General features: G+C 42.6%; 1 protein-coding gene across 5 annotated transcripts in view; it reads left to right on the forward strand.

Moving 5' to 3' along the window:
- Nucleotides 1-21,476, forward strand: part of EVI5 (ecotropic viral integration site 5) — a 285,495-nt gene that overhangs the window by 8,202 nt on the left and 255,817 nt on the right. Inside the window, exon 1 of one of the 5 annotated variants that reach the window (XM_063606860.1) lies at nt 172-725. The exons of the other annotated variants lie outside the window; for them this stretch is intronic. Within the exon in view, the coding sequence (XP_063462930.1) occupies nt 684-725 (42 nt within the window). The 5' untranslated portion in view covers nt 172-683. Of the gene's footprint in view, nt 1-171; nt 726-21,476 lie in introns of those variants that run through there. 5 annotated transcript variants of the gene reach the window in all.

Here is a 21,476-nt window from a genome sequence, read left to right on the forward strand (position 1 = left end):
TGAGTGAGCGTGGTGCTTTTGGGAACGCGGGACGGGCGACCCGTGGAGCCAGGAGCGGGGCCGAGGCGCTGAGACGCGGCGGCGCGGCTGCCGGCTGGATGGGAAGTTAATGTTTACGGCGAAGTCTACTCAACGTTTCCAAGGTGAGGGGCGCTGCGCCAGGCCGGGCGGGCCGGGAGGCCGGGCGGGCGGTGAGTCCGTGTTCCGCTGGCGCACAGCTGGGCCGAGGCGCGGCGGGCGGGGGCCGTCGCAAGTTTTGCTGTGCGAGCGGGGCGGGCGTGCCTGGCCCCGCCGGGGCCTAAGTTCCCTGCACTCGCTTCCTCGCCTGTCGCCGCCGCCGCCGCCCGCAGCCCTCCTTTTCGTGGGCGCTGGGGAAGAAACTCGTCGTTGGGTCTAACTGTGGCGTCCCAGGGCGGTGGAGGGACGGAGCAGCTTCGGGGGCACGTCCTCGTAAATCCCGTGGAGGACACTGACCCTGCACCCCACCCTCGAGGCCAGAAGTCGGTTCCCTTTGGGGACCTGAGGGGTGAGAGCGCTCGCTCCCCTGACTTGCAAAGTTGGCATCTTTACTTGGCCTCCGGGATTCTGCGCATGGCGTGTCTCCAGGCTGCTGATGGGCAAGACAGATGTGCCAGGTCCAGAATGCACTTGAGAAGAGTTTGTAGCCATTCCTGAATCACCTTATGACTAGTGGGGCAAGCCTCAAATTAACCTCAGGATTTCCGGTAGGTTGGATTGTGGTGTTGGTGTTTGCACTCAAAAGAGTTGCTGTGATTTCCCTGTGTCTGTCTGTCTGTCTGTCTTTGGGGCTTCTTAGATCATCTCATTTGGCATCCTTTCACCCAAGCGTTAAACCAAGCCTTTTGGAATGGTTTCCTCGCTTTCCTCCTATCTATTGCTGGTAGAGCTGCTTTCGAAAAGAAGTATTTTCTTGAAGTGGTATCTTTTCTTTGGGTTACAGTGTTGAATAATAAACTCCTTTCTTTGCCGAAAGAATGAATTACAGTGCTTACTGAAGTTAAAGAAAAGTGATCTGCTGGTAGTTTTTAATCTTTGTTCTGAGCTGATGTAAGTAACTTTTTTTGTTTTAAAATTTTGTTAGTAGAATTTCACCAGTGTACCAGAAGCTCTTTTTCTTTTTCTTTTCTTTTCTTTTCTTTTTTTTTTTTTTTTGACAGGGAGTCTCGCTCTGTCGCCAGACTGGAATGCAGTGGCGACCTTGGTTCACTGCAACCTCCACCTCCTGTGTTTAAGCAATTCTCCTGCCTCAGCCCCCCGAGTAGCTGGGACTACAGGCGCGCGCCACCACTCCCAGCTAATTTTTGTATTTTTAGTAGAGACGAGGTTTCACCATGTTGGCCAGGATGGTCTTGATCTCTTGACCTCGTGTTCCACCCGCCTCAGCCTCCCAAAGTGTTGGGGTTACAGGCGTGAGCCACCGTGCCCGGCCTTCTTTTTCTTTTCTTTTCTTTTCTTTTTTTTTTTTTTTTTTTAAGGCTGAGTCTCACTTTGTCGCCTAGGCTGGATATATTCTCCTGCCTCAGCCTCCCGAGTAGCTGGGATTACAGGCGTACATCACCACGCCCGGCTAATTTTTTTTTTTTTTTTTGTATTTTTAGTAGAAACGGGGTTTCACCGTGTTGGTCAGGCTGGTCTCGAACTCCTGACCTCAAATGATCTGCCCGCCTCGGCCTTCGAAAGTGCTGGGATTACAGGCGTGAGCCACCGCACCTGGCCCAGGTGGTCTTTTTTCTGTTCTAAAATGATAACTACGATTTCCGAGAACTTTGTGTCAAATAAATCTTAGAACTAAGTTATTGAAGTATAGAGAAAAAGTTCACAATTCTAAATGTGCAGGTGGTCTGGGTGCGGTGGCTCACGCCTGTGATCCTAGCATTTTGGGAGGCAGAGGCAGAGGCAGGTGGATCACTTGAGCCCAGGAGTTTGAGACCAGCCAGGGCAACGTGGCAAAACTCCATTTTCTACTAAAAATACAAAAATTAGCTGGGTGTGGTTGTGTGCGCTGGTAGTCCGAGCTACCCAGGAGGCTGAGGTGGGAGGATCACCAAAGCCGGGGAGGTCGAAGTTGCAGTGAGCCTTGATCATGCCACTGCACTCCAGCCTGAGCGGCAGAGTGAGACCGTCTTTCAAAAAAAACAAAAACAAAAAACATTGCAGGTAATGAATTTTTACTAAGTGAACCACCAAAGATCAAGAAATAGGACATTACTAGATTGGAGTATGTATGTAGGAGTGGCATTGTTGGTTTTATAGGTACGTGGGTGATAAAACTCTAGTATTAGATATTGTTGAACATTTTCCCAAAGTGGTTCTAGCAATTAGCAGGGAATGTTCCGGTTACCCCACATCCTTGCTGGTGCTTGTCAGTTGAAATTTTTTTTGCTAGTCTAGTAGAGGTACAGTAATATATCAGTGTGGTTTCATTTTGCATTTTCCTGGTACTGAGGTTGAGTATCTTTTGTTGACTATTTATATTTCCTCTTGTGAAGTGCCTGTTAAGTCTTTTTGCCCAGTTTTCGTTGATATGCTTATTTTTCTCTGATTTATAATACTTTATTCTGGATATGAGTCCTTTCTAGGATATATATGTATTGCATTTTTATTTTTTTCAGTCTGTATTTTGCCTTTTCAGTCTTTTAATGGTGTTTTTTTCATGCCTGGAGATTCTTAATTTGTGTGTGTGTGTGTGTGTTTTGTTTGTTTGTTTTGTAAGATGGAGTCTCACTCTGTTGCCAGGCTAGAGTGCAGTGGCGCGATCTCGGCTCACTGCACCCTCGCCTCCCGGGTTCAAGCAATTCTCCTGCCTCAGCCTACTGAGTAGCTGGGACTATAGGTGTGTGCCACCATGCCCGGCTACTTTTTGTATTTTTAGTAGAGACAGGACTTCACCATGTTGGCCAGGATGGTCTTGATTTCTTGACCTCATGATCCATCCACCTCGGCCTCCTAAAGTGCTGGGATTACAGGTGTGAGCCACCGTGCCTGGCCTTTTTTTTTTTTTTTTTTTTTTGAGACAGAATCTCACTCTGTTGCCCAGGTTGGAGTGCAGTGGCACGATCACGACTCACTGCAATCTTGATCTCCCAAGGCTCAGGTATTCCTCCTGCCTTAACCCCCAAGTAGCTGGAACTACAGATGAGCACCACCGTGCCCAGCTAATTTTTGTATCTTTAGTGGAAATGGGGTTTTGCCATGTTGCATAGGCTGGTCTCGAACTCCTGGGCTCAAGTCATACACCTACACCAGCCTCAGCCTCCCAAAGTGTTGTGATTACAGGCATGAACCACTGCACCCAGCCTGAGATTCTTAATTTTAATGAAGTATACTTTATCAATCTTGTCCTTTATGGTTACTGCTTTTTGTGTCCTATTTAAGAAATCAATGCCTAACCTGAGAATATGAACATATTTTTCTGTGTTGTCTTTTTTTTTTTTTTTTTTTTGAGACGGAGTCTCGCTCTGTCGCCCAGGCTGGAGTGCAGTGGCGCGATCTCGGCTCACTGCAAGCTCCGCCTCCCGGGTTCACGCCATTCTCCTGCCTCAGCCTCCCGAGTAGCTGGGACTACAGGCGCCCGCTACCACGCCCGGCTAATTTTTTGTATTTTTAGTAGAGACGGGGTTTCACCGTGTTAGCCAGGATGGTCTCGATCTCCTGACCTCGTGATCCGCCCGCCTCGGCCTCCCAAAGTGCTGGGATTACAGGCGTGAGCCACCGCGCCCGGCCTCTGTGTTGTCTTATAGCTATTTTATTTTACTTTTTGCAAAAAAAATTTTTTTTTTTTCAGACAGGGTCTGAAGTGCAGTGGTGCAGTCTCAGAACACTGCAACCTCCGCCTCCTGTGCTCAAGCATTCCTCCCACCTCAGCCTCCTGAGTAGCTGTGACTACGACTACAGGCATATGCCACCATACCTGGCTAATTTTTGTATGTTTTGTAGAGACAGGGTTTCAACATATTACCCAGGCTGGTCTCAAACTCTTGGGCTCAAGCAATCTGCTCTCTTCGGCCTCCCAAAGTGCTGGGATTACAGGTGTGAGCCACTGTACCCATCCCCTACTTTTTGCATTTAAGGTATATAATTTAGAGTAAATTCTTGATGAATCGCAGGGGTCAAGATTAACTTTTTAGGCCGGGCGTGGTGGCTCATGCCTGAAATCCCAGCACTTTGGGAGGCCGAGGCGAGCGGATCATGAGGTCAGGAGTTTGAGACCAGCCTAGCCAACATGGCGAAACCCTGTCTCTACTAAAAATACAAAAATTAGCTGGGCGTGGTGGCAGCTGCCTGTAATCCCAGCTACTCAGGAGGCTGAGGCAGGAGAATCGCTTGAACCTAGGAGGCAGAGGTTGCAGTGAGCCGAGATTGTGCCATTGCACTCTAGCCTGGGCGACAGAGTGAGACTCGGTCTCAAAAAAAAAAAAAAAAAAAAAAATTTACTTTTTTTTTTCTTTGAGACAGGGTCTCACTGTATCACCCAGGCTGGAGTGCAGTAACATGATCTCCACCTGCTTTGACCTCCCAAAGTGCTGGGATTTAGGCATGACCCACTGCACCGGGCCAAGATTCACTTTTTACTATATAGACGTCTGTTTGATCCAGCACCATTTATTGCAAATACCATCCTTGTCCATCTGCACTGTGTGGCACTTTTTTTCATAAATTAGATAACAGTATGGTCAGCTAACTTATGAAATTAGTGTGGGTCTGTTTCTGGATACTTTGTTCTGTTTTATTTGTGTATTTGTCATCCTTGCACTAATATCACTGTATTAATGTAACTTTATAGTAAGCTTTGATATGTGGTAATATAAGCTCTCCAACTTTGAGAGGTGGGCAAAGAAAGTGGGCTGTGGGCAGGGGCTGCTTTTCATCAAACACACTTCTGTTTAACCCCTTGGCTTTCAGCCTTGAGCCTTACTTTACTTTTCTTGAGTCTGGAGTCTCACAGGTGTATTAGTCTGTTCTCATGCCGCTATGAAGAATACCCAAGACGGGGTAATTTATAAAGAAAAGAGGTGTAATTGACTTACAGTGCCATATGGCTGGGGAGGCATCAGGAAACTTACAACCATGGTGGAAAGCACCTCTTCACAGGGGAACAGGAGAGCGAATGAATGCCCAGCAAAGGGTGAAGCCCCCTGTAAAACCATCAGATCTGGTGAGAACTCACTCACTATCACAATAACAGGGTGGGGGAAATTGCCCCTGTGATTCATTTATCTCCACCTGGTCCTGCCCTTGACATGTGGGGATTATTAACAATTTAAGGTGAGATTTGGGTGGGGACACAGAGCCAAATCGTATCACCAAGTCAGAGTTTCTAGAAAATAAGTTTATGAGATAGGAATGGTGGCGGAGGAGGGAACCTAGACTAGAGTCCAACTGTACCTTACATAAACTTTAAACCATTTACTTTCTCTTTAGCCCCATGCCTCTCCACTGACCCTATACCTGGGAACTCCTAGGCTCCTAGATTCTGAGCCTTTCTGGGATTCTGTGAGTTAGCCAAATCAGCTTGCTTCTTTTTATTTTTTAAATTAAAAAAATTTTTATATCACTTTATCTGGCAGCCTTCTGAGCCAGAATAGGCTCGGAGAGACTCCTCAGCTTGTTTCTTGATTGTATTCCCTTTTGTAGGCCAGTAGGTTCAGCCTCCTCTACTCAGTCACTTATTTCTCCATCTCTTCTTGTTTCATGGGTGCCATATCTGTTCTTATCTCTCTGAGAATGTTAAAAATCGTTTTTTTAAACCTTTCTTTTTTTTTTTTTTTTTTTGAGACGGAGTCTCAGCCACCCAGGCTAGAGTGCAGTGGCGTGATCTCGGCTCACTGCAGCCACCATCTTCCGGGTACAAGCGATTCCCCGTCTCGGCCTTCCAAGTAGCTGGGATTACAGGCATCTGCCATCATGCCCAGCTAATTTTTGTATTTTTAGTAGAGCCGGGTTTTCACCATGTTGGCCAGGCTGGTCTTGAACTCCTGACCTCAAGTGATCCATCCACCTTGGCCTCCCAAAGTGCTAGGAGTACAGCTGTGAGGCGCTGCACCTGGCCTAGACCTTCTTTTCCTTGCATAGTTTCTTCCAAGTTACTTTTTTTCCTGTTTGGTATAGTCTTATTAGTAGAGGCCCTCCTCGGAAGACTGGTAATCCTTGGTTGTCTGTTCATGATTAACAGTGGGCTACTGAAAGCTGATGGGAAGTCCTGAACTTGTAAGTAGGACTTAAGGACGTGTTGTTTTACCCTGTATTCTAGAGTCTAAAGCAGTGATTCTCAGCTTCGGCTGCACATTATAATCACATGGAGAATTTAAAAAAAAAATCCCTGCTGCTAATACGTCAGAATCTCTGAGACTAGGTCCCAGGTAGCGATAGTTAAAAAAAATTAGGTGTGGCTACATACAGTAAAATGCACAGAATTTAAGTGTATAGTTTGATTTTTACCATGTAACTGATATAAGATGTAGAGCATGGCAAAAAATTCTAGAAAATTCCTTCATATCCCTTTCTTCTGTTGTCTCACTCCCAGCCTAGAGGTGACCACTATTCTGATTTCTATCTCCGAAGATTAGCACCAGTATTTTTTAAAGCTGCCAAGATAATTCCAGTGTGTAGCCAAGATTGAAATGATTGATCTGGGTGGATTGTTTGAGGCTGTCTCCACTGTATTTATCTTTCCTTTTGTCCTAGTCATATTTTCCAGAGAGTATCTTCCAGTTTTCTGCTTGGAGAGTTGAGGTCTGGTTGTCAGTATCTGGGAACTCAGGAAAAGAGGGTTGGGTAAGGAGCCATAGAACATTTAGTATATTGGGCTCACACAATCTGTCTCTGTTAGGATGCCTATGTCTTCCACCTTGTATGGTTTACCCTCTTGAGAAGAGAAATCTGTCACCTGCCACATTGAGGGTGGGGCCACTCAGCAGCTTGGAAGAAATCTGGGATTCTAACTGTTCAGCATTCACTTGCTCCTTTCTTTTAGTCCCCCTTCCACTCTTTGTTCTGGCAGTTCCTGAGCCTTTTGAGGAATCTATGGCATAAACCGGTTTGTTCTTAGTTGTCAGCATTGCTGGCTTAGAATTTGGCCATCTTTGGCGGGGTGCAGTGGCTCACCCCTGTAATCCCAGCCCTTTGGGAGGCTGAGGCAGGCAGATCATGAGGTCAAGAGATCGAGACCATCCTGGCCAACATGGTGAAACCCCGTCTCTACTAAAAATACAAAAATTAGCTGTGCGTGGTGGTGTGTGCCTGTAGTCCCAGCTACTCAGGAGGCTGAGGCAGGAGGATTGCTTGAACCCAGGAGGTGGAGGTAGCAGTGAGCTGAGATTGCGCCACTGCACCTCCAGCCTGGCGACAGAGTGACACTCCGTCACAAAAAAAAAAAAAAAAAAAAAGATTTTGGCATCTTTGACTAGGTCAGTTATCCGGCTGCTTTCCAGCTTCCAAAATTTTGTTGCTATTGTCTCATTCTCCCTGTCGTAATGGCTTGTGTCCTAAAAACAGAACAAACAACAATAACACAACTTTCTTTATCCTTGTTTTAGTAACGTTTTGGGAGGAAGCAAAATTAGATGTGTGTGTGTTCAATCTGCCATCTCACCTTGGAAGTCCACTGTCTGCTTTCCATTATACAGAGACTTGTTGCCACCTGTCCTCCATTGTTGTCTCCTCCTTATGGGGTTATACCTTTTAAATTTCTTCATAGTTGTCTGAAAAGAGTGTCAGGAGGTAGAGGACCTAAATATTGGTCAAGCTGTCATTTCTTTAGGAGTCTCAAAATTCTTTTTAGAAGTACTCGTTGTCCCAGGATCTTATAATCTCAAGATTGGAAGTGATTTTGAAGATAATCCGGTTTAACGAGCTGTTTGATACCTTCTCTAAAGGAATCGTCCAGCCTAAAATGTGAGAAACTTGTGGTAGGAGGAGATGAGTGCCTGGAGAAATGGATTGGGCTGTAGATCTCTGCAAGGGGTCTGGAAATCCATGTGTGCATTAAATGTTGCATGAATAATAGTTCTTGCATATTTGTAATATATAATAAAATTTATTAAAAAGTCATAATGGGCCGGGCGTGGTGGTGGCTCACGCCTGTAATCCCAGCACTTTGGGAGTCTGAGGCAGCTGGATCACCTGAGGTCAGGAGTTTAAGACCAGCCTGGCCAACATAGTGAAACCCCATCTCTACTAAAAATACAAAAAATTGGCTGGGTGCAGTGGTTCACACCTGTAATCCCAGCACTTTGGGAGGCCAAGGCGGGTGGATCACGAGGTCAGGAGATCGAGACCATCTTGGCTAACATGGTGAAACCCCGTCTCTACTAAAAATACAAAAAATTAGCCAGGCGTGTTGGCGGGCGTCTGTAGTCCCAGCTACTCAGGAGGCTGAGGCAGGAGAATGGCGTGAACCCGGGAGGCGGAGCTTGCAGTGAGCTGAGGTCTTGCCACTGCACTCCAGCCTGGGCGACGAGCAAGACTCTGTCTCAAAAAAAAAAAAAAAAAAAAAAAATTAGCTGGCTATGGTGGTGTGCACCTGTAGTCCCAGCTACTTGGTAGGCTGAGGCAGGAGAATCACTTGAACATGGGAGGCAGAGGCTGCAGTGAGTCGAGATCATACCACTGCACTCCAGCTTGGGTGACAGTGAGTGAAACTCCATCTCAAAAAAAAAAAAAAAAAGTCATGATGGTGTTTTCATTTAGTAATGCTTAAATCCAATCATGGGGAGAGGTAGTACTCAGAATTTTTTATTTTGAAAAAAGCTTCTAAACTAGAAAAAGTTATGAGCTATTATTAAAGATTAATAAAGTTGTGGAGATTTTAGTGTATAGTTAACATAAAGTGAATGATAAAACCACCCATTAAAGTCTCTATTTTAAATATCTCTAATAGCTTTGTTATTCTTTGACATTCTATATTTTTATTTTCTTTAAAACACTGTCAGTAGCTTCCCAAATGTTGCTCTTTGAGTTAGAATTTTTATCATGAAGTTCATGATGAAATAGAAATGTTATCAATGTTTATACAATTTATTCACCTTTAAATTATATCCATCCTTTTTCTGTGTTAAAATGCCCTTTTTCTTATGAAGTTGTGATTCTAGATAGTAGATAGATTTTTTCCTTCTAATATTTGGCAAAAAATAAAAACCTGCAAGCTCTACATATTGCTCTTCAAATTAATTTTTTTTTTTTTTTTGAGATGGAGTCTTGCTCTGTCGCCCAGGCTGGAGTGCAGTGGCGCAATTTTGGCCCACTGCAACCTCCACCTCCCGGGTTCACGCCATTCTCCTGCCTCAGCCTCCCAAGTAGCTGGGACTACAGGCGCCCACCACCACGCCCGGCTAATTTTTGGTATTTTTAGTAGAGTCAGAGTTTCACCGTGTTAGCCAGGATGGTCTCGATCTCCTGACCTCGTGATCCACCTGCCTCGGCCTCCCAAAGTGCTGGGATTACAGGCGTGAGCCACCGCGCCCGGCCTCAAATTAATTTTTAACAAGTTTTATAAAATACAGAAGCCTGCTTCTCAACTGCACAAAATCCCCATTGGCCTTTTCTTTCTACCACAAGTTAGTAACAGTCAGTCATGTGTTGCTTAACAATGGGGATATGTTCTGAGAAATGAGTTGTTAGACAATTTCACTGTTGCATGAACATCGTAGAATACACTTAGACAAAGCTAGATAGTAGAGCCTACTACACACCTAGGCTATATGGTATAGCCTTTTGCTCCTAGGCTACAAACCTGTACAGTATGTTATTGTATGGAATACTGTAGGCAGTTGTAACACAGTGGTACTTGTGTATCTAAACAGCAAAGATACACCAAAAGTACTATATTATAATCTCATGAGACCACCCTCTTTTTTTTTTTTTTTTTGAAATGCAGTCTCGCTGTGTCTCGCAGGCTGGAGTGCAGTGGCGCTATCTCAGCTCACTGCAACTTCTGCTTCCTGGGTTCAAACTATTCTCCTGCCTGAGCCTCCCAGTAGCTGGGATTATAGGCACACACCACTACACCTGGCTAATTTCTACATTTTTATTAGAGACGGAGTTTCACCACGTTGGCCAGGTTGGTCTTGAACTCCTGACCTCAAATGATCCACCTGCCTCAGTCTCCCAAAGTGCTGGGATTACAGGCGTGAGCCACTATGCTCAGGCAGGGACTACCCTCTTATATGTGGTATCCATTGACTGAAATGTTCTTATGCAGTGCATGACTGTATTTTACTTTTGTGTTTGTATATAAAATTCAAGATATCAATCAGATGACATGGGGAATTTTTACTATCTCTCATGGTGTTACGATAGTCCTTCCCCATTGGAAGAATGTAGATTAATTAATTGTTGTTAGAACCTGTTGATTGTGACCCCCTAAGTTTGCTTGCAAAGTGTCATCTCATTTCTCACTAGGTATTGCTACTAGCCTGGTATGTTTATTTTGCATTTTTAGCTGTTTACTTCAAGAGAGCTTTCTCTGCTTGTACTGTTTGCAGTTTATCCTTTTAAGTGGCCAAAACCAATGTGGGTTTAGTGCCTTGTTCATTGTTCTTTGTGCTCATCCAACTCACACAGTTAAACTCTCTGAAAAGTGTTCCCTAAAGTTAGTTAAACTGGCTATTATCTGGGTTTTTGTTGTTGTTTTTGCTATTTAGTGTCTTGTAAGTTTGTTATCAGGACTCCTCTTAAGTAACTGCTAGCTCCTTTGTTCTTGAAAGGGACCTTGATGAGAGATAGGAACAAAACTTGCTTTATTATGGATAATGCTTTTTTTGTTTGTTAATAGGAAAGCGTAAGCACTGAGATAGAAGGAAGGATGGGGATTTTGTCTGAGTTGGTGCTCAAATGATTATTTGCTGTTGTCTTTGGCCTGAATCTTTTGTATGTCAGAAATGAATCCAGTATGCTCATAAATTATGCTAGTGACTTTATCAGAACAGCGTTAGCAGATACTGTATAAAAGTGTAGCTTTAATGATTAATTATATAATATATTTGAATGAAATACATGAGAAAGGTAGAAGAAAAATGTAATATCTTCAGGCATACCAGAAATCAGGTAGTTTGGAAAACTGAGCATAATTTGATGGTGAAAGGACCTTGAAGTAAATTGAAAATGAATTTTGGGGATAAGTCATGAATAATGTAATATCTTTGAATACAGTAGTCCTCCCTTATCTGCAGTTTTACTTAACTGTGGTCAATTACAGTCTGAAAATATTAAATGGAAAATTCCAGAAATAATTTGTAAGTTTTTTTTTTTTTTTTTTTTTTGGAGACAGGGTCTTGCTCTGTTGCCCAGACTGTAGTGCAGTGGGGTGATCATGGCTTACTGCAACCTTGACCTCCTGGGCTCAAGCAATCCTCCCACCTCAGCCTCCTGAGTAGCTGGGATTACAGGTATGTGCTGCCACACCTGGCTAATTAAAAAAATTTTTTTTCTCATAGAGATGGGGTCTTGTTATGTTGTCCAGGCTAGTCTCGAATTCCTGGGCTTCAGTGATCCTCCTGCCTCAGGCTCCCAAAGTGTTGGGATTACAGGCGTCAGCCACTGCACCTGACCAATTTAATGAGTTTTGATAAAGTTATACACCTATGTGAATCATTCCTATTGTGGTTGCTGTAGTTAATCCCCATTGTTGTGATTTTTTTGTTTTGTTTTCAGAGATGAGGTCTTGCCCTGTTTCCCAGGCTGGAGTGCAGTAGTGTGATCATAGCTCAGTGCAGCCTTGAGCTCCTGGGCTCAAGCGATCTTCCTGCCTCAGCTTTCTAAGTAGTGGGGACAACAGGGTTTGTGCCACCGCACTTGGCTAATTTTTGGGGGTCTTGCTCTGTTGCCCAGTCTGGAGTTGTGATATCTTTTACCATAGATTAGTTTTTCTTGTTCTTGAACTTCACATAAGTAGAATAACAGTGTGTTTTCTTTTGTGTCTGCTTCTTTTGGTCAAAATAATGTTTTTGAAATTCATCCGTGATCTTGTACATATCAGTAGTTCTTTTTAATCCATGCATATTAATACATTGTATGAATATAATACAGTTTATTTGTCCTGTCTCCTATTTGGCTATTATGAATAAAGTAGCTATGAAGTTTTTTTTTTTTTTTTTTTTTTGAGACAGCCTGTTGCTCAGGCTGGAGTGCAATGGCACGATCTCGGCTCACTGCAACCTCTGCCTCCTGGGTTCAAGAGATTCTCCTGGCTCAGCCTCCCGAGTGCTGGGATTACAGGCATGTGCCACCACATCCGGCTAATTTTGCATTTTTAGTAGAGATGGGGTTTCTCCATGTTGGTCAGGCTGGTCTTGAACTCCTGACCTCAGGTGATCTGCCCACCTCGGGCTCCCAAAGTGCTGGGATTACAAGTGTGAGCCACCATGCCTGGCCCTTTTTTTTTTTTTTTTTAAGATGGGGTTTCGCTCTTGTCGCCCAGGCTGGAGTGCAATGGTGCAATCTCGGCTCAGTACAACCTCCACCTCCCAGGTTCAAGTGATTCTCCTGCCTCAGCCTCCCGAGTAGCTGGGATTACAGGTGCCTGACACCATGCCTAGCTAATTTTTGTATTTTTAGTAGAGACAGGGTTTCACCATCTTTGGCAGGCTGGTCTTGAACTCCTCCTGTCCTCAGGTGATCCACCTGCCTCGCCCTCCCAAAGTGCTGGGATTACAGGCATGAGCTACTGCACCCGGCCGCTATGAAGTTTTGGCTGTGAGTCTTTTTGTAGACATACACTTTCATTTATTTTGGATAAATGAATAGTGGTGGAATTACTGAGTTGTAGGGAAGATGTATGTTTAACTTTAGAAGACAGTGCTAAACAATTTTCCCCAAGAAATTACACCATTTTACATTCCACTCTGCCATCTATAAAAGATCTAGTTGAGTGACAAATCAGAATTGAGTTTTAGAAAGATTATTCTGGTACAGTGGGCAGGCCGGGTGTGGTGGCTCACGCCTGTAATTCCAGCTCTTTGGGAGGCCGAGGTGGGCAGATCACAAGGTCAGGAGTTTGAGACCAGCCTGATCAACATGGTGAAACCCCGTTTCTACTAAAAATAAAAAATTAGCTGGGCGTGGTGGTGTGCGCCTGTAATCCCAGTTACTCAGGAGGGTGAGGCAGGAGAACTGCTTGAACCTGGGAGGCGGAGGTTGCAGTGAGCTGAGATTGCACCATTGCACTCTAGCCTGGGCGACAGAGCGAGACTCTGTCTCAAAAAAAATAATAAAAAGAATATTCTAGTACAGTGGGGTATAAGACTTGGAATAGGTAAAATACACAGTAAAGTAATACACTTGAAAATTGATGTATTCCGGGCAGGCGTGGTGGCACATGCCTGTAATCCCAGCTACTTGGGAGGCTGAGGCAGGAGAATTGCTTGAACCTTGGGAGGTGGAGATTGTGGTGAGCCGAGATCGCGCCACTGCACTCCAGCCTGGGTGACAGAGGGAGACTCCGTCTCAAAAAAAAAAAGAAAAGAAAATTGATATATTCCTTATCCAAGGAATTTGTAGGGAGGTAGATAAGCTTATGGATTCTAGCGCTGTAAGGACGTGGAATCCTTAGACTTGATATATGGGGTGAGGATAAGGTAGGGATCAGGTGACCCCTATGTATCTGTTATAGGCTGCTGGATGTTGGTATGACAATAGAGTGAACACTGTGGAGGAAAAGATTTAAAGGGAAGGAGTGATGAGTTCCATTTTGTTTGTAAGTAGTAATTGGGAGTAAAGGAAGTATGAGATATCTCTGGGAGTGTGTGTAGGAAGGATGGAGTGGAATTGGAATGTTGGGGACCAGTAACATTTAAGAAATGAGCTGATGAAGAGTCTGCATAAGAACAAAAGGAGTAGCCACTATAAAAGGAAACCAAGGAAAGTGATTCAACAGAAGTTAAAAGAATAGAACTTTGAAGAGGGAGGAAGGGGCTGGAATGTTGTTAGTGTGAGTAAAAATACAGACTTCTTGCCAGGCGCTGTGGCTCTCTCCTGTAATCCCAGTACTTTGGGAGGCTGAGGTGGGTGGATCACCTGAGGTCAGGAGTTCAAGACTAGCCTGGGCAACATGGTGAAACCCTGTCACTACTAAAAATACAAAAATTAGCCGGGAGTGGTGTCAGGTGCCTGTAATCCCAGCTACTTGGGAGGCTGAGGCAGGAGAATCACTTGAACCCTGGAGGCGGAGGTTGCAGTGAACCGGGATCGGGCCATTGCATTCCAGTTTGGGTGGCAGATCGAAAAAACAAACAAACAAAAAAACCCAGACTTTTGGAGGTTTCTTTTTCTTTTTTTTGAGATGGAGTCCTGCTCTGTTCGCCCAGGCTGGAGTTCAGTGGCGCGATTTCGGCTCACTGCAACCTCCACCTCCTGGGTTCACGCCATTCTCCTGCCTCAGCCTCCCAAGTAGCTGGGACTACAGGCACCTGCCACCACGCCCGGCTTATTTTTGGTATTTTTAGTAGAATCAGGGTTTCACCGTGTTAGCCAGGATGGTCTTGATCTCCTGACCTCGTGATCAGCCCGCCTTGGCCTCCCAAAGTGCTGGGATTACAGGCGTGAGCCACCTCGCCTGGCCAGTTTCTTTTTATATCTGTTAAAACTTGTAGTATTATGTTACTTGTCCCAGTAGTTATACTTTATGGAATAAATCCTAGAGAAACGTACACATGTGGAGAAATGTCTTTAACATATATTAATAATAGTAAAAAATCGGAAGCACTCCAAGTATCCATCAATAGAGGATTGGTTAAATCAAGTATAGTACATTTATATTTATATGATGGAATGCTATACAGCTGATGGAGTATGGTGTCTATACTGTGTTACTTTCCTGTGCGGCTGTAACAAATTAGTACAAACTTAGTGACTTAAAACAAATTTAGTCTCTCACAGTTCTGAAGGTCAGAGTTCAAAATGTTTCACTGGGTTAAAGTCAAGATTGTAGCAGGGCTGGTTTCTTCTGGAGGCTCTGGGGGAGAATCTTCTCCAGCTTCTCGAGCTGCGTTCCTTGTATTCCTTACTTTGCATTCCTTGTCTCCATCCTCCATCTTCAAACCCAGCAGCATAGCATCTTCAAATTTTTTTCTGTTTGTGCCTTCACGTTGTTTTCTCTCTCATAAAGACTTTTGTGATTATATCAGGCACAACCCAGGTAATTCAAGATAACCTCCCTTCTCATGATCTTTTTGTTGTTGTTGTTGAGATGGGAGTCTCACTCTGTCACCCAGGCTGGAGTGCAGTGGTGCCATCTCGGCTCACTGCAGGCTCTGCCTCTCGGGTTCATGCCATTCTCCTGCCTCAGCCTCCTGAGTAGCTGGGAGTACAGATGCCCACCACCACACCCGGCTAATTTTTTATATATTTTTTTTGTAGAGACGAGGTTTCACCATGTTACCCAGGATGGTCTTGATCTGACCTTGTGATCTGCCTGCCTCGGCCTCCCAAAGTGCTGGGATTACAGGCGTGAGCCACTGCGCCCAGCCTACCTCAAGATCTTTAACTTAATCATAGCTGCAAAGCACCCTCTGCCGTATAAGATAACATAGTCACAGGTTCCAGGTATTAGGATGTGGAGCTCTTTGCCTGGGGCAGGTAGGGCGGCAGGGGGCGTGAGAGGAGGGAGGGAATTAATCTTCGTACCACAAATACTGACAAGGACAGAAGATCAAAGTACTTTAAGTAAAATAAATTGTCAAGGAAATATGTAAAATTTTCTAATTTTGTAAAATTTAAAACATTACATATATACCTAAATGTCATATGTATTATTAGAAAAGAAATCTTGATGAATATATACCATATTGTTAACTGTGACTGTCTTTGATAGTGAGATTACATAGTACTTGGACGTCCATTTTCTTCTGTGATATTTGGGTTCTTAACATGTATTTTCTAATCAGAAAAATCAGAATAAAAGGAGAGAATGGTACTGGGGCGTATGTTGCAGAGAGATCAAGTTAAGATAAGGACTGTCAAGTGTTTACTTGATTTAGCAACAAAGAGATTCTTGGTAAGTAACCTTGGTTAAGTGTGGTTTCAGAAAAATGGCAGAATAGAATTTGCAATGAAAAAGTGGGAGGTGAGAAAGGAAAGAGTGAAAAGCTAAACATTTTTTGTAGTTGCTTAGCTATGGGGAAGGGAGAATACAGTGAGACACAGGGTACTTAGGGGGATGTAAGATTCAGCGAGATTTTGTTTTTGTTTTGTTTTTTTGAGACAGGGTCTTGCCCTGTCGCCCGAGCTGGAGTGCGGTGGTGCGTTCATGGCTCACTGCAGTCTTGATCTACTGGGCTCAAGCAGTCCTCTCACCTCAGCCTCCCGAGTAGCTGGGACTACAGGCATGTGCTGCCACACCCGGCTACTTTTTGTATTTTTTGTAGAGATGGGGCTTCATCTTGTTGCCCAGACTGGTCTTAAACTCCTGGGATCAAGCAGTCCACCTGCCTTGGCCTCCCAAAGTCCTGGGATTACAGGTGTCAGTCAGTCACCACGCCCAGCCAAGATTTTTAAATATGGCAGAGGAGCAGGTTTAAAAATTGAGAGCAGAAACTGGGAAGAAGGGAGCAATCACCTGAGCTCTAGGAGAGTCCAAAGAGCATAAGCTCTGACGGAAGTCTTCTGACTTTAGACAGAACACCTACTTGCCTATGGCAGGTGAGAACTAGAAAGGTGTGGATGTGTTGGAGTTGAGTATGTAACACTTTAGATTCCTTTAATATTATCAGATTTAAAAAAACCTCTTGCAGTCCTAAATGCTTTTTTGGCGTCTTCTGAAAGTCTTTTATTGTGTAGCTGTGTATCTTTAGTCTTGCTTATGTACTCTCATTGTATTGACTTGTCCCAGAAATGTCTGATTGTTTCTGTAACCTAGTATATGGAGCTCAGGGAATTAAGACCTTAGTTTTCTATTATAGTGCAGCATTTTGAGGATTTTTTTTTCCTGTTATATTTAAAACTAACCATTGCATAAAAAATTTGCTTATATGAGTTCTCTTTTTTTTTTTTTGAGATAGGGTCTTGCTCTGTTGCCCAGGTTGGAGTGCAGTGGTGTGATCTTGGCTCACTGCAACCTCCGCCTCCGAGGTTCAAGTGATTCTCTTTCCTCAGCTTCCCAAGTAGCTGGGATTACAGGCGTTTGCCACCATGCCTAGCTAATTTTTGTATTTTTAGTAGAGACAGGGTTTCGCCACATTGGCCAGGCTGGTCTCGAACTCCTGGCCTCGAGTGATTCACCCGCCTTGGCCTCCCAAGGTGCTGGGATTACAGGCGTGAACCACCGTGCTCTGTCAAAAAATCTGCTTATTTGAGTCTGTATAAATTTCCTGGAATGTTACAACAGTAAAGCATTAGAATTATTGCTTAATTCAAGGAAACCAAGGTTCAAAGAGCTTAAATAACTTGTCAGAGCCATACATCTTGTTAATAGAACATGGTGCTTTACCTGGTGAGATGCTGAAGACCTTTAAAAAATTATTTTATTGATATTTAGTATATTTGTGCCAGGATTCCCTGATTTTTCACATGTATCTTTTTCCAGTTTTGATTAAGAGAACATTTTTTCCACCTCATAATTTCATCACTCTTTTCTTTTACGTATATAGTAGTTCCCCCTTATCCTCGGGAGATACATTCCAAGACTACTAGTGATACCTGAAACTGTGGATGGGACCAAATCCTATGCGTAGCATGTATTTACCTGTTCATACCTACCTATGATAGAGTTTTATTTATAAATTAGGCACAGTAACAGAGTAAAGACAACAATTAATAATTATTACTAGTCAAATATTATTAAGTAAAATAAGGATTACTTGAGCACAAGCACTGTCATACAGCAACAATAGTGGATCTGATAAATGAGATGCCTACTAAGTAACTAACAGGTGGATAGCATATACAGTATGGATACACTGGGCAAAGTGATGGTTCATGTCCCAGGTGGAACAGGGCAGATGGCATATAATTTAGAATTGATGAATTGGATTTTTTTTTTTTTTTTTTTTGAGAGGGAGTCTTGCTCTGTCTCCCAGGCTGGAGTGCAGTGGTGTGATATCAGCTCACTGCAACCTCCGCCTCCACAGGTTCCAGTGATTGTCCTGCCTCAGCCTCCCGAGTAGCTGGGATTACAGGTGTGTGCCACCACGCCCAGCTAATTTTTGTATTTTCAGTAGGGACAGGGTTTCACCATTTTGGCCAGGCTGTTCTCAAACTCCTGACCTCAAGTGATCCGCCTGCTTTGGCCTCCCAAAGTGCTGGGATTATAGGCTTGAATCACTGCGCCTGGCCGAGAATTAATGAATTGTTTATTTCTGGAATTTTCCATGTAATATTTTTGGACCAGGTTGATGGCAGGTAGCTGAAACCATGGAGAGTGAAACCTCAGATAAGGAGGAACTACTGTGCCTGTGTAGTTAAAGTAACTAAAATGGCTAGCATTAAAATAGAGTTTTTAGGCCTTTGCTATGATCTAGGCACTATTTACCCTTTTGGAGGATTATATTGAGATTCTTATTGACATTTTAGGATTTTTCAAAACAGTGGTAATTCATTCTTATTTCACATTGGGCAGGGAATGATAGTGCTGTTGAGCATACTTAACATAGTGCTCGATATATTGTGTATACTGAAATTTAAAATTCATATAATATATGCTATATTTTAAGAGTTACTTGTTCTGAATTTGTATTTTTAAGGACTAGCATGAAACATAAGGAAACAGGTATTTTAATACCTTTGCTGCTGTCAAGAAAAAATTGTGTGTGGATATCCTTTTTTTAAAAAAACAAAATGAAACAAAACAATTTTGTGTTTGTGGCATTGGAAGGTTGAGGTTAGGGAATAGGCTTAGCTCCTCACTTGCGAGCTTGAACAGCTTAGGTATAACAATTTTAGGTGCAGCTTAAATAATCAAATTTCAGTTTTCCAGTGTTCTTATTCAATATATTTTATTAATTATTATTATTATTATTATTATTATTATTATTTTGCAGGGCCTTGCTCTGTCACCCAGCCTGGAGTGGAGTGGCATGATCATAGCTCACTGTAAACTTGAACTCTTGGGCTCAAGTAATCCCAAGTGTCAGACTTCTGACACTTGGACAGACTCCTGAGTAGCCAGGACTACAGGCACATGCCACCATGCCTGGCTAGTTTTTAAAAGATTTTTTTGTGGATATGAGATCTCAATATGTTACCCAGGCTGATCTCGAGCTTGCAGCCTGAAGCGACCCTCCCGCCTTGGCTTCCCAAAGTGTTAGGATTACAGGCATGAACCACCATGCCCCGCCCTTTCCCCCCAGTTTTAATACAAAAGAATTTGTGAGGAAGTCAGTAATTTGGTAATACAGCAAAGTGGTTCATGTAATAATAATTCCTTCTCTATGAAGGAAGACAACTTTAGGTTTGGTAGGGAATACAGCAAAATTCTGTGTTGAAAAGAATTTGATTATAAAAAGAATTGATGCCTGGGAAATAAAGTGGCATGGTGTAGTAGAGCATGGGTTTTGTTTCGTGTCTTTGTTGTTTATAACTTTTCTGGGTCTTTTTTTTTTTAATCAGAAAAATACGTGTCTTGATATTTACTGTGTAAAGTTGGTCATGAGGAGTGGAAATAATAGCATGTAGTGCCTATAACAGTACTTGCTATATGTTTTGGTGGTCAATATAAATAGCAGCTATATTAATTTTGTGATTATGATATTAAAGGAAGGCTAAATGCATAAAGCAGCCGGTCTTGGTGGCTCACGCCCGTAATCCCAGCACTTTGAGAGGCTGAGGTGGGAGGATCACTTGAGCCTAGGAGTTCAAGACCAGCCTGGGCAACATGGTGAGACCCTGTCTCTATTAAAAAAAAAAAAAAAGAAGGAAAAAAAATGCAGAAACCTCAGATGAAATTGAAGATATATATAAGGAATGTCTGGTAGCAGAATTGATTTCAATTTTGTTGAATTACCAAATGGTTAAGTATATTACCAAAATTACCTATATGACAGTTTTCTCATGTTAATATGGAGGATTATATTGTACGCCTCATAAAACTGATGTATGTGCTTAAAAATATTAATTATTCTATTTGTTGGATGATTTAGGTTGGCCTAGTAGCAGAAAAGGTCCTGGGTTTGTATAATTCTTTTATAGATTGTGTTTACCGAAGCATATAACATTAAATAAGACATAATTTTTTGGCATGTAGGAAACTTATTTCAGATACACAGACCATGGTAATTTTCGTTATTTGTAACAAATAAATTGTAATTTGTTATTTATAGTTTTAAGGTCATTATTTCTTCATAAGAAATAAGTATAACCTAGCAATGACTATACTGGACAAATTAACTTGAAAAATCTTTTAATACTAGGTAGTAGATTAAATGGCTGGTTAAAGTATTTCATTAATTATTTTTGAATGAAGTTGCACTTGTATAGTTCAAAAGGTTTCAAATGCCAAATAAATCCTAATTCTTCAAGGTAATTGCATGCTGTATCTTGTACAGTTTTGGATATCTTGAAATAAGTTTGGTAATCAGTATCACTAGCTGCTAACTCTGGTTTTATTGAGTCTAAGGATATGGCTGGTATTTTTCGTTACATTGGACCAGGGAGAGGAAGTTTAAGTGTTCTGTCTCAGAGTAGAAACGGAATTATGGAAAGAATTCTTGCCACACCTGTGGTCTACTATCATTTTAAATATTCCTAGATTAACAAACATTGAAAATGCTAAAACTGAGTAATACTTCATTTATTCACGTGAAATGTCTTGATGAGATAACACAAAAATATCAGCTGTACTCAGATGTTTTGAACTGTTGCAAAAATGAGTGTAGGTATGTGTGGTAACTTTGTATGTAGCTTAAGATATTTCTGAGCTGTTTAGCTGATTTAGGGGGTTTTATTTAGCTGGAGAGCAGTGCATGTGGTACTATTTAGTAAAGTTCTCTAGCAGTGAATATAAATATGTATTTGCAGCTAAAACACAAACTCATACTACTGGAGCATTAAATATAAAAAAATTAACCACAAACCTGACATTTTATATTTAGATTTTTTTTTAAACTTAAGCCCTGTAACCAACTTAGATTAGTTTGGTGTTTCTCTTACCCTTCGTAAACTTCCATTTGCCTCTGATATAGGCATGTAATTATGATGTGGTAGCCATTGGATGCTTTTTCTCTATTAATTTTCTCTCATTTTCTCTTCTTTTCTTCCTTTCTTTAGAAACTGTTGCTTATAGTTTATGAAGTTGGAAGGTTTCCTTTCATGTAAATTTTATTTATTTATTTTTTAAGAGACTCCCTCTGTCACCTAGGCTGGAGTGGAGTGTCACAATCATAGCTCACTACAGCCTCAAACTCTTGGCCTCAAGTGATTCTCACTCCTGGGCCTCCTAAAGTGCTGGGATTCCAGGTGTGAGCCACCATGTCCAGCCCCAAATGTTTAAATTAAATTAATTAATTTAGTTTTAAAGACAGAGTCTTGTT

This window comes from Pan paniscus, chromosome 1 (assembly GCF_029289425.2).
Source record: "Pan paniscus chromosome 1, NHGRI_mPanPan1-v2.0_pri, whole genome shotgun sequence".
NCBI lineage: Eukaryota > Metazoa > Chordata > Mammalia > Primates > Hominidae > Pan > Pan paniscus.